Source organism: Pyxicephalus adspersus, chromosome 4, assembly GCF_032062135.1.
Source record: "Pyxicephalus adspersus chromosome 4, UCB_Pads_2.0, whole genome shotgun sequence".
NCBI classification, from domain to species: Eukaryota; Metazoa; Chordata; class Amphibia; order Anura; family Pyxicephalidae; genus Pyxicephalus; species Pyxicephalus adspersus.
In genome coordinates this window covers 148,784,462-148,798,159 of record NC_092861.1, presented here as the reverse complement: position 1 = coordinate 148,798,159, position 13,698 = coordinate 148,784,462, and the positions used below count along the sequence as shown (strand labels likewise).

Below are 13,698 nucleotides of genomic sequence, written 5' to 3'. Positions count from 1 at the left end.
ACCTTTATTCAACAAAAATTCATTTTAAAACCACATTTCTACTTTTCTGAATATATTACCTTTATTACGTAAAATAAATGAACTATGCAATTTGTACCATTGTCAATTTAATCTGTACTATTTGTACTATTTCTGTATTATTTGTAATTACTATGCAATAAGTCACTGTACCTTGCTTATATATATACATTTCTTTTTGAATAGCATTATTATTTTTGCTCAAGTCTTCAGTTCCCCTGAGGAAGCCACAGACAGGTGAAACGCGGTGGGAACGGGACTTCATTTTGTATGACTTGACTTTTATGAGCACACTCAAATTATTAATCATAGTGATCATTGTATTTGTCTAACAAAGTGATTTTTGAGCTGACTCAGCTCAACTCAACTCAGACTATTTTCATGGTTCATTTATACTTTTCTACTTCCATATTTTATCTTTGATTAATACAAATAAAGAATGGATTTTAATTAGATAATTAAATTAGTTATCTTATTATCTTAATTATCTTATTAATTAATATTATTTTTGTGCCCTCCACTTTCTCATTGGATTTGGATGGCATTTGACTATTTTTTTTGTCTGTGAGATTATGGGATTAGGAGAGATGACATACAGGAGTGAAACCATTTTGCCAATCTTACCTATTTCTCCTTGCATGATGTCAAATATGCTTGCACCATCAACGAGAAAACGGGGATCCTTGTTAATCTCCTAAAACAAAAACACACCAGAGAGAACAGTTAGGAAAGCATTGGATCTGATGTTCATGAAAAACATTCCATGGTGGAGAATCAATTACTGCCTTGGAAATCACATAACTTCCATGTCTTCAGGGAACCCCTTCTAAATCCACAGCTCACGGTACATTAGTGTGGTGGTCAGTGGGAAGAATTCCTCTTATATTGCTGGCCATTGGGAAGAATGTCACCCTTACAGATAGCCAAAAAGATCATTGGTGTCACTTAAACCTGAGAGGTGCAAACTGTTCATTGCTCAAGGAACCCATACCGCCCTCTGGAGGAAGCCTAGGGTATCACAGTGGGAAACCCCTGGAGTATGTGCTTATGATCCCACTGGAAATTTTTAGTAGAAAAAACAAGTATTCTTTTTTTCACTTATCAAGCATATATAACCAAACTATTTCAATATTACATAAATCAGACAAAAAGTTCCCATTAAAAAGGAACAGTCATGTGACCATATCGTTCTTGTTTATAAGCGAAACAAGGCAATATTGTGATCACACTGCCCATCAGCCATTCTAAGATGTTTATAGTCAGAATAAAGCTTTTTGTTTTATCTTGCAAAACAAAACCTATGTTTATAAAACGGTATCTGAATTCCCTAAAACATTCCAACTTGAAAATCTTTCAGGTCTATGTTTTTCAATGGCAGTACCTGATTCCCACAAGGGAATGGCAGATTCCCAGTTTTATAAATAGACCCATATATATATATATACATATATATATATATATTTATTTTTACCTGTTGGATTCTAATAAATAATCCCCATTGACATATACATAAAAATAAAGGGATGTCAGAATATAAAATTTGGAATGAATAGTAACAATTGGAGCCTGATGTTCCATCTCCATTCCTTCCTCGGAATGTTCTATAGATAGTCTGGATATGTAACAATAAGTGCAGATTATAATCTGTCGACTTCCTCTCAATTACAGGAGAGATTTTCATCAGTGTCTCATTCAGAGGTGAAGTGATTATTTCATTTGGACTCTTTTAGAAGCCGCTTCGGTGTAATCACTGAGCCGTGCAGAACGCGCCGCTGATAAAATAACATTTATGATGAGCCATGATTGCCAGCTCTACCTGGGTTAACTTTTCCTTTTTATATTCCGTCTGACCTTAGAAGATCTGGAAAATATGCAATTAAAGGGGAACTGCAATTCTAACTTCCCCTAATTCTGCCTGGACATATTCCGCCATGGAGGGGCTTTGTAGTTGGGCTTGTGCCTAAGGGCAAACGCAGTGCACTTTCGGGTGAATTTTGCTTACATTTCAGATCAGTTTGAGATCATTCACAGTTCATTGGCAGCTCCATTTGACCTCCTGTTGACCCATTAAGGTGCATTTAACTATTTTTAAAATTCTCATTGACTTGAATAGAAAGAATAGGAAGTTCTGATGTAAATATGAAGGTTGAGACAGATCATTAAAGTGGATGTTCAACTCCATGGACTCAAATTTAAGGTTTATAATGCTTGTAAGTTTTCAAAGTAGTAGATCAATAGCTAACATGCTTCTGTTCTAAGTAGAGACTATGGTTTGGCTTCAGCTGAAACCAAACTGGTGTTTACTTCCCCATAAGGTACTAAGGTATTTTGATAAGTTAAGAAACATTTGGTAGCCCATTGTGTACATTTGCTCACTGCATGAGCTGATTGGTAATTAAAATTAGAGTGAGCATTTTCATTGGTTGGTGGTCGTCAGGATTTGTGGGACTGTTAGGGCTATGCCTCCTGTCAGGTAGCACGGGATTACTCAGGGTGCTGAATCCAAATGGCTCCTGGTCCACACCAAAGAGTGATGGGTCAGTGACCCTGGTGGCCACCGTACTGCTTTGATGGGAGAAGATCACCAAGTCGTGGCCCCAAGACTCTCTCCACCAGGCATGAGCAGGAAACAGATGGCTTTGGTGGAGGGACAGACAATGAACAAGTCCTAGGTTGGTTTTATTACAGCAGAAAATGTAGAGGCCTCCTGGCCAGGATTGACTAGTAGGTTGCACCTTCGACCAAGGTCAAGATAGACAACAGGAGAAGATGAAGAGTAAGAAGATCAAATGTCAAGATCGGTGACAAATAATAATCATGGTCAAGACAGTCCAGGGTCGAAGCAGGTGGCAGGCAAAAATCGTAATCAAGATAATACTCGTGGTCCAGACGGTCCGAAGTCGGGAGAGGCAGCAGGCAACAACCAGACTTTTTTTTGATGTGCTGACAGTCTAGCACAGGGAACATGCTGGCAAAAAGAAGTAAACAGTGAGCAGAGGGTTGACTCATCAATGTGCTTCTGCTTATTTATTGTTTTTTCAGCAAACTCCAAGGTCAAGCTTTATTACTTAAAGTCCAAGTATAACCAAATTTTTTAACATGTGTATAGCAAGTGCCAAAAATTAAAAGGCAGCTCAGGCTGCCCTACTCGCCTTCAAACTGGAGTTTCTCCGGCAGCATTACTTTTTGGGCACAAGATGCCTAACCTGAAAGACTAAAGAAATGCTTTTGTTGCTGGGTGTCAAGGGCCCACCTGCTACGTTTACAGAAAATGTATGCAAAGAGCAACAGTAATGTCATCACGTCAGTACTCATGATATCCAAAGGGACCAGAAGAGGGCCTGTGATGGGGGACTCTACAAAGGGTCAAGGGGCGATCTGCACCCACTCAGGGGAGCCTATAGCTAGTCTTTAACTTTATTACATATCAAGGATCTAGCAGTCGTGTTTACACAACTCGCCCGTTTATAAAGCCTTGGTCAAGCACCACATTTCCCACATTGGGATTTCAAATATACATCCAACCTCTTGCTTGGAGTTCCTCTTTAAAGCCATATTTGTAAATATAAATTGTAAGTTATTTTTATGTCCCTCTGAAATTTGGTTATGTAATCCCACAATTGGTAATATAAAGCATTTGTGGTGTTTGTTTTAGCATTATATTTCCAGTCACCACATTGCTGTGCCGTATACTGCGCGCCTTTTATTGCATAAACTAGGAAGCTTTATTCTGTTAGGGCTTTTTATTATGGCATTCGTGTAGTAATAAAATGTGAGGTTTTATTCCATAAATCATTCAGACGATTCTTACACTTTGTTTTGCTAGTCTTAGATTTCATTACGATGAATGTGGTTTTATATAGAATTTATTTAGCTGTGTGGACGTTCTGAGGTGCAGCAAGTTGGGAATTTTCAATGGGCTGTTTGATTATTTGGAAATGCAGTTTATGAATCTGTATTTCAGAGACAAATTATGAAGTGTTTTAGGGTTAGTTTACCCCCCATTGCATTATAGCCCACAACTATGGTGCAGTGAATTGTGCAGTTACCAATTATGAGCCCTTCCCTGTTTCCTTAACAAAACCCCAGAAAGCCCTGGAACCAACAATTGGGCAGCAGCGATTCCCCCTGGGACGGGGTCTCTTTGAAATGGATACAATAAATTATAAAGGAATGGAGCCGGGATTAATTTAGGGTATTAAAACTAGGCAATCGCCAGGGGTCGTCACCATCCCCAAGGGCCAGATTGACAGGATGGAAGAAAATCCAAAAACTACAAAGCCGGGCATTTGGACCCCCACTTCATTTGCCCAGGGCCCCATTTTCAAAAAACATTCCCATACTACCCAAAATGTTGATGAGCCCCTTGATGAGTTTTTAAACGATTAATTGAATATTAAATTTGGGGAATAGACCCCTTTAAAAGATGCATGTTATATTTTTTATTGGGTGCATCTACGATTGCCAATGTCGTTCCAGCAATATCAGCTTGTTCCCACATTAGTTTACAATTCCAGGTTAAAATAAATTAACCATTTTACACGTTATTAACTTCATTGTAAAAAGCCACGGAAAGCGAGAAGACAATAAAAAAATAATTCACTGATTCATGCTTAAAAACACACACAAAATGGAAAAAAGTAGATCATTTTACAGAGCATTAATCCTTCTAATCTAGTCTGGGCTCTCACATTAACCAAAACTTTCTGTTAATATCCTTTACGCCCGCGGTCCTACAGGGTTTAGGAAGCATCAGATGTGGGCGATGCCTGAGCGGGCACCTAAATATGGAATTTATGAGGTTAGATTGTAAGTGGTGGATGATCCACCCCCTCATCAAAGAAAATGTGGAGATTTAAGATAGCAATACAAGATAGAAATCTGTTGCATATAGAAAATAAATCAGACAATGGACAATTTCATAGGTTTATGATGATTTCTAATATGAACAATTTGAAAAATGGTTCTAAAACAGCAGCAATTCTTTTCACTAGTTGCTTGAGGTTCTGGATTAAGGGCATACCAGGTTTAATGATAAAAGAATATGGCACTGGGTGGAGGTGAAGGGAGGTCATGTCATTTACAATGGTAAAAATAGATGGCAAAGGTGGAGGTGACGGCAGCTGGTTTCACCAGTTACATTGGTACAGGAAGATGGCAGTGGGTGGGCGGTGGGCACATCAATTACAGTGATAAAAAAAGAGATGGCAGTGGGTCTAGGTGATGTAAGTTGGGTTTACCAGGTATAGCGGTTGGAAAAAAAGGCAGTGGTAGGAGGTGACGGGATGCCATTACACCATATACAAATGGGAAGAGAAATGGGTAGGGTTGATGGGAGTTGGTTTCATCAGTTCCAGTGGCTAAGGGAGATGCCAATGAGTAAAGGTGAAGGAAGGTGGGTATATCAGCTACAATTCAAAAAGACTGTGTAGTAGATGGAGGTGATAAGAGGTGTGCACGTAGTTACATTGCCAATGCCATTTTGGATTTACTAGGTACAGTGGTTGAGAAAGAAAGATGGCAGTGGGTGAAATGAAGGGAGGTCATTATGCTATTTAAAGATGGGAAGGGAGATGACAATGGGTAGGAATGATGGAAGTTGGTTTTATCAGTTACAGTGGCAAAGGAAGATGCCAGTGGGTAAAGGTGACGGAGGGTGGTTGGTTAGAGGAGCAGAAAGGTGGGTACAGCAGTTACAGTAAGAAAAGGAGAGTAGAAGTGATAGGGAGTTGTTACAATAGAGGGACATGGACACCATTTACCAGGGGGACATAGCAGTGGCTGGAAGTTATAGGTGCCAGGTACATCAGTTACATTGGTAAAAGGGGATGGCAGTGGGTGGTGATGGGAGTTAGTTGCATCAACTACAATAGTAAAGGAAGTTAGCCAATGTGATGGAGGATGGGTACACTAGCTACCGTTCGAAAACAAATATGGCGGTGGAGGTGATGAGCAGCGGGCACCCAGCTACAGTATTGAAAGAAGTTGGCATTGAGTGGAAGGGAAGAATGGTGGGTGCACTAAATATAGAGAGAAAGGAACATGGCCATGGGTAGAGGTGACGGGAGATGTTACACCACTGAGCAAGGAAGATGGAAGATCACACCAATGAACGTGGGAATGGAAAACATGAATGGGAGGAGGTGATGGATGGCCGTCACATAACTTACATAGGGAAAGGAAGATGGCGGTGGGTGGGGGTGATGTGAAGTGGTTACACCAGTTCCAATGGAAAAGTAGAATGGCATTGGCTGGAAGTGGTTCCCCCATTTCAAAGAAATGACAATGGTTGGAGGTTTTAGTGAGATTGTTTTTATGGGTGAATGGTGTGACCAAATCTGTTAGGACAAGGAAAGAATTCCACATTTTGGCGGCAGTTTTATAGGTTGAGATCATGGCAAGTGAGGAAAACAAAAAAGATCAGTGGTAGAGCAGAGAGAACATTTTATCTGTGTCCAAAGTTAGAAGAACCATGAGTTGTAGAATGCAATAATTCTTATCTTATATGTCATTCAGCAAAGGTCCTGGTTGTACTATCTGCTACAGTATATATAGATCCTGGAAAGTTGTGTATCATTCACCGCTTTTGTAAATGTGTACAAGTGTAATTGTAACTTTTAGGTAAACTTTTCAGAATTTGGATGCTATTTGTTTTTTTTTGTTTTTTTAAATGAAGATCTGGCAGAATAAAAGTGGAATTACTTTGTTCGTTCAGTCGTTGCTCCCTCTGCTGCGGTAAGCTATGTGCATCTGTCACCCTGCTTCACCTTCACAGCAGAATTTGCACTTTAAGGTAGGCTGAGGCGCCCGGCGGAACGTTTGCATCTTCAACATTTGCATGGGAGGCCCTGCGGGAAAACGCCCGTGAAATGAAGGAGGCTGAAGATCAGGACAGGATTTATCTGCTTCACAAAACAGCCATCCACAGAGGCTTCCACTGCAAGGTCGTCCTCTCCTTCATAGTCCAAAACGACCCTCAGAGCTTCTGAGATCCCCCCGCTCCATTTCATGGCACACACTGGGCCCCAGCTGCCATCTGGCGCTGCCTAAAGTAGGACTCCGGGCTGTTCACATGATAGGTCTATAGGCTGCTTTGGAGGAGCTGTTTACCTTTTCAAACAACAAGACATTTTGGTTCACTTTTGACTTCCTTATTACGCACTGACCAATACATTCAATAAAAAGTGCACACACTACGACTCCGACCAACCAATCAAAAATCACTTTAACTCCTTCATGACAAGAGCTTATTGAAGCTCAGAAGCCGATTACAAACTGAGCAGCATCGGTAAACTTGACAATATTTCAGTGACAAGCTTGCCTACTTTGGCTTTGTTATGCCGATATGAAAACCTTTCCAGTTTTTATTTGGTAATCTGTTTTAATAAAGCCCCTAGGATAACCTGATAAAGAGACAAAAGTGGTTTTAAGAATGAATTTTATAAAATTTGACTTTTTTATAGTGATCATTATTATTTCTCTTTTACCCGGCTGCAGCTGTCACTGTGACTCCACAGAGAGATACAGTGACAGCTGAGGCGGAAGGTTTGTTTGTAAACAAACTACATGTGATCAGCATGATAGTTGTTAGGGTGATCACATGACTGAGACAAGACTCCCAGTACAGTATTATCGGATTTTGGAACTTCTGCTGAGGAACCCTATAATGACACCAAAGACAACAAGAAATAGTCAGAGGGCTGCAATAAGAATGGACCACGAGTCCTAACATGACCTAAAACTATTTCCTAACACTAAACTAAGAACTTCTGTATGTTCTGTACCAAATCCTCACACCTATGCTCCAAGAGACACCAACGCTTCTGATCCAGCACGTGTATTTTTAAATCAAAAGGGTATCTTAACACTAACAATAAACCCATAATATTTGGTTCTTTTTGCTCTGTTGAAACTGAAAATTACACAAATAAAATAATAAACCGTTAAAAAAAATAAAAATAGCTTTCTCTGCAATGTTCACCTCGAATCCAAAGAATTACCGTACCCTACTTACAGTACCCTTTTTTGCCACTAGATGTCCTCAGGTTTTTGACCAGCCCATTCTTCTGAACCCAAGTTGTCCTGAGCCAACCACTATCCTGTGATTGGACGGAGAAGCAGCTCAGTGATATACTAATCTCGTCATTCTGCTCACTTCTTTTCCTAACTTACTTTTTGTCAGCACATAAGCTGATTGGCCCCTTGTACTACAACTTCTTCTCATTAGGACTTCAAGAGACAAATCCAGAGATGTATAAATGATTGCGCCTTTTATACAAAAACACAAAATAAAATAAAAGTCACCATAAAAATTATATTGCAATAAATGGCATTCTTCTTTTTGGGTTTAGATTTTAAACTCCTAAAATCCCATACAAAAATACTTGTTGGCTTCACCTATTTTTTTCCCCTGAATTAGAAGTTACATTCATCATTTTGATATGATCCTGCCACTCCACCTGAAAATTGTGACCCTGAGTAAACACAATAAATTGAGTTACTAACGTCTCTCCGTAATGAGAATGCAATTGCCAATTAATTCCCGAGAAAGTGACCTTCACGGCAGAGACGCGGCCCGTTCCACCACCGCACCGCACAACCCTGAACAGCGCCACGCTGGAGGAGACTCAGCCCGACCTGACACTGAATAAATATTTAACAACGCTTTGCATTTTCAATGTGAAAAATATAAATATGTAGAGGAAGGAAAATATATTCAGAGAAAAACAAAACTATCTGCTGGGAATGACTGACATTGCTCTACGGTTTGCAGCAGCTCAAGCTAAAAAAAGATTGAATAACATTTCATAATTAGGAAAACTGAGCTAGAAATGAACAATTTAGGACTCAAAATGGTCATACATAGAGCTGGTGAGTTGTATTTGTTATAGGTCCTGCATAAAGCTTGAGAATCATACAGCTCATAGCGGCATATATGACCTGATTCACCAATAGAGCTTCATCATTGTCTTATAAGAACCTCCGGGGCGGGGCTGAAATCCAGCACTGCTTTATCAGAAAGCTATTCATATTATGGGTTACTGATTTACAAGCCTTATATGAACTTTATTGCCTTTTCAGGACCTATGTACAGCAATTTATGATCATACATTGATCATGATATACATTGGAGTGACCATATTTGTTAAGATTATTAAACAGTATTTATATAGCGCCAACATATGATGCAGAGCTGTATATTAAATAGGGGTTGCAAGTGACAGACAGATACAGACAGTGACACAGGAGCAGGAGAGGACCCTGCCCAAGGAGCTTACAATCTAAGAGGTGGGGGAATTTACACACAATAGGAGGGAGATATGGAATGGTGGGTGAGTAGTGGGGAGTTTAGGATACAGAAGAAGACGGGGAGGTGAGGTTGAAGCGTTGGGTTTTGATCCTTTAAATGAGCAGAAAGTAGGAGCAAGCCAATGGGATGAGGAGACCATTCCAGAGAGTCAGGGCACCTCTAGAAAAGTCTTGGAGCTGTGCATGTGATGAGGTTATGAGTGAGGAAGTCATTGGTAGGTCATTGGAGGAGGAAAGAGAGCGGCTCGGGGGGTATTATTCTATCAGATCTGAATGGTAAGTGGGACAAGAAATGTGGAGGGATTTAAAGTCAAAGCACAGGAGCTTGAATTTGATTCTAAGACCCTGCCCTGAAGAACTTACAATCTAGGAGGTGGGGGAACTAACATACAACGATATTATTGGCTGTGTCCATTTATTGGCACATATAATATGTTCTGTGATCTGCTGATTATTTATCTCACATTCACCTGTGTGATTCAGGTCAAAAGCACTTTTATTGTTCACCAATCAGAACTCCTGCAGCCTTTATCTCCTTTTCCTGTTCTTTAATATAGTGCTTAGTTACCAAAACCTCTTGCAGGCAGCAGGTGGATTTGTATGCAAATTTTATGATCTGATGGATTTTCCTTTACACCTGATGTGTTAAAAATAGATTTGCATGACTCTTCATTTTTTCTTCTTTCAGTCCCATAACCTCTTTCCTCTTCCTTAATATTTATTAAAGTTTATTAAAGTGAGTCACAGTATTTTTTATTCTTTTTATTATATTGGTTTCGGACTTTATACCTTTTTGCATGCTCTGATGTAATAATAACACAGCTCAACAAAAAAAAAAAAATTTCACTTGCCAAGGATTTTTCAATATATTTAGTGTATTTCATGTCTGCTGAATCCAGAAATGACATCAGTTTCATTGAATTGGCTTTAGTTCTTGTGATACAAGAATCAGAATAGACGATTTTACCAACAACAAATGTTACACAGCATATTATTATCAATCTTTATTTACACCAATGTTTTGCATCTTATATATTAAATGTAGCAATATTTTCATGAAACTTGCATTTACCTTCTTTTTATTCATACATTTTCTTTTTTTACAGAAATATGAATTCTTTAAGTAGAAGTTGTTTAAATGACCCCGATGTATTTTGCTACATTTGTGGTGAATATTTTCAGAAAAAACAGAGAAGAAACATTACAGAATGGGTGAAACAAGCATATCTTGTATATTTAAGTATTAAACTGGGGGACCAAGATAAATATTGGGCGCTCCATATGGATATCTACGTCAGTGGGAAAATGGAAAACTGAAAAGTTTGAACTGTAGTGTACTTTTGGTATGGCAAGAGCCCAGAAATCATCATAATGATTGTTATTTGTGTGCTGTGATTGTAAAAGGTTTCAATCGTTACAAGAAACAGAGGATATACAGGGAGTGTAATCCAGGAGTTAGCAGTGAATATGAAGTGAATATGTTTCATCAAACCAGCAGTTCTCCCAAGAAGAGCTCAATGAGTACGTGACCTAAGTCTGTCACAACAAACATCTGAACTTTTATCATCCAGGCTAAAAGAAAAGAACTGTCTGAGACCGGAAGTTAAAATAACGCTATATAGGACAAGAGAGGTGACACTCCGACCATATTTCAGTGAAGATGGAGACTTTGTGTTGTAACATCCCTGGACTACTAGCCCATATGGGAGTACCAGAATACCGAGCAGAAGACTGGCCGCTTTCCATAGACAGTTCCACTCCAACTTTGAAATCTGTTTTACTGCATAATGGCAACTGCTATACATCAATTCCAATTGGTCACCTAACAAAACTTAAAGAAGAATATGAAAATATCCAAATGGTCTTACAAAAGCTTTGCCATCATGAACACTAATGGTCCATATGTGTTGATTTAAACATGGTAAACTTCCCACATGGACAGCAAAGTGAATACACAAAGTTCCCATGTTTCATCTGCTTGTGGGATAGTAGAGCAAAGCAGGATCACTGGAAAAAAAAATGACATGGCCTCCAAGGGAAAACATGAAAAAATGTGCAGCGACATCATTACCGAGCCAATGGTTGACAAAGAAAAAATCATTCTCCCTCCACTACACATAAAGTTGGGATTAATGAAGCAATTTGTTAGAGCTCTGAACAAGGACGGTGATTGCTGCAAATACATTTTCATTTAAATACATTAGATTCTTCCCTGGATTGAATACTGAAAAATTAAAAGCAGGAATGTTTGATGGACCCAGGTTCAGAAACTGATAAATGATTCAAATTTCACAAGTTACATGACTGATACTGAAGCTTCTGCCTGGCACAGCTATGTCATGGTTGTCAGAAACTTCTTGGGGAACCATAAAGCACAAAATTATGAAGAACTGGTACAAAACTTGCTCCTAAACTTTAAAGATTTGGGTGCTACTATGAGCATAAAGGTACACTCTCTCCATAGCCATTTGCAAAAATTTCCAGAAAACCTTGGTGATATCAGTGAGGAACAAGGGGAGAGTATCCATCAACATATAAAGGTGATGGAAGAAAGGAATCAGGGTAGATGGGAGAGACTCGTGATGGCAGACTACTGCTGGAGCGTTCAAGGTGATTGTCCTGATCATCAGCATAGAAGTATATCATACAAACTGAGGTTTTCAATGCCTTGTTTGTGATTTGTTCTGTAAATACACTATATATAAATATAAATAGACAATATATTGACATTAAATATTTCAAAAATGTAATTTTGTATATGTAGGCATATCTAGTATAATTTTGCTTAATCTTTATGTTTCATTAGTTTTCCATGAGGTTATTATTGAGGTCATTATTTCAAAAACTGGAGTCAATCTAGCAAAACCAATACCATATGTGAAATCTGTGCATCAAACATAACCTAAAATGACTTTAATCTGTTTGTCCAGAAAATGTTTATTGACCAGTGTAATTATTTGGTAGCAGATTTATTTTCCCGCTTTTTATTCGGAACAAAAAGAAAGAAAAAAAAGATTTTTTTTTTCTATGCAGCTCTTGCAAAATTTTCACACCCCCAGATTTTTACCCCCTAAAAATAAACCAATCTAATGATTAAATTGATATGACATAAGTCTGATTGATATGTAAATATTCTCATTTTATGTTAGGAGAAGTTGATTGCCCTTTCAGCGCAGTGATGCACACAGGAGAAAAAGACGATTTGAGTAAATTATCAGCATAACATTAGGATTAATATGAACACAACATAAGCCATAGTGACTTATTGGGTTTGCAATTTCTAAAAATCCCATTCACATTACTGGTATATATGTGACCATTTCACAATCACACAGAATCATTGTGTTTCTCATTGATCTACTACTATGGCAGATATGTCCAAAGTCTGGCCCGGGGGCCAATTGCGGCCCGTGTTCAGATTTCCACCGTCCCGCAGCCTCCTTCATAAAATAAATATTATGCGGCCCGCCAGCACTGTAGACCAAAGTATAAAATACATGCAGACAAAAAAGCTATTTTATATTTCATTAGAGTTGATCAACCTCCTTGCAATTATCAGCCCGCTACTCAGCAGGCATAATCGGTAGGGCGGGAGTCCCCATGTGTGCATGTGTACGTCAATATAGCGGGCGTGTGCTGTGCGGGACCCACACAGACCACGCCCACTATAGTTACAAAAACTTGCTCTGCATGGAGCCAGCACTGACACAGGACTCCGTGCATAGGGAATCCCACACGGTGGGCGTGTGCTGTGCGGGACCAGCGCAGACCACGCCCACACTAATCCTGGATAGTGGTCAGCCCCCACACATTTTCACCTCACCAAATCTGGCCCTCTTTGCACAAAGTTTGGACACCCCTGTACTATGGGAACACCCACCCCCTTATCTCTTAAGGTTTCTTAGCACTCAGTTATGTAATACTATATCATACTGTATATAGGAAGTCCTCTGCCAGGTTCAGTCCCCCTCCCAACCCCACAAGAAGCCTGGACATTGGTTGTAAGACATAGCTGAGTCATAATATAATCCTTTGTGTACAGAATTATCTACGCTATGGCAAGGAAGAAAAATCCATTGAACTTTGCAGCCTCTGATATACGATGTGTACAAAGGATTATATACAGCAGATAGGCAGGTTCTATTATACTCCGAGCTAACTTCCTATATCATGTTACAGAATAATGAGCCGCTCTCATACACCTGGACTGCCCTATTCTACCATAAATATGAAATATCTCCCTTAGCACAGGTCGAAGGCTGAATACAAGTACAAGGCCTGCGGGTCAACTAATCAGTTGGGGTGGTAATGAGCCGCTGGTTCTGTACAACATTGTGGCCGCCATACCCAATTTTAAGGGATGGAGGGCAA

At 39.3% G+C, this 13,698-nt stretch overlaps 1 protein-coding gene across 1 annotated transcript in view; it reads right to left on the bottom strand.

The window, feature by feature from the left end:
- Positions 1-13,698, bottom strand: part of LOC140329915 (calpain-13-like) — a 70,465-nt gene that overhangs the window by 43,755 nt on the left and 13,012 nt on the right. The window contains exon 3 of the mRNA XM_072410307.1: positions 643-712. Within this exon, the coding sequence (XP_072266408.1) occupies positions 643-712 (70 nt within the window). The remainder of the gene's footprint in view (positions 1-642; positions 713-13,698) is intronic.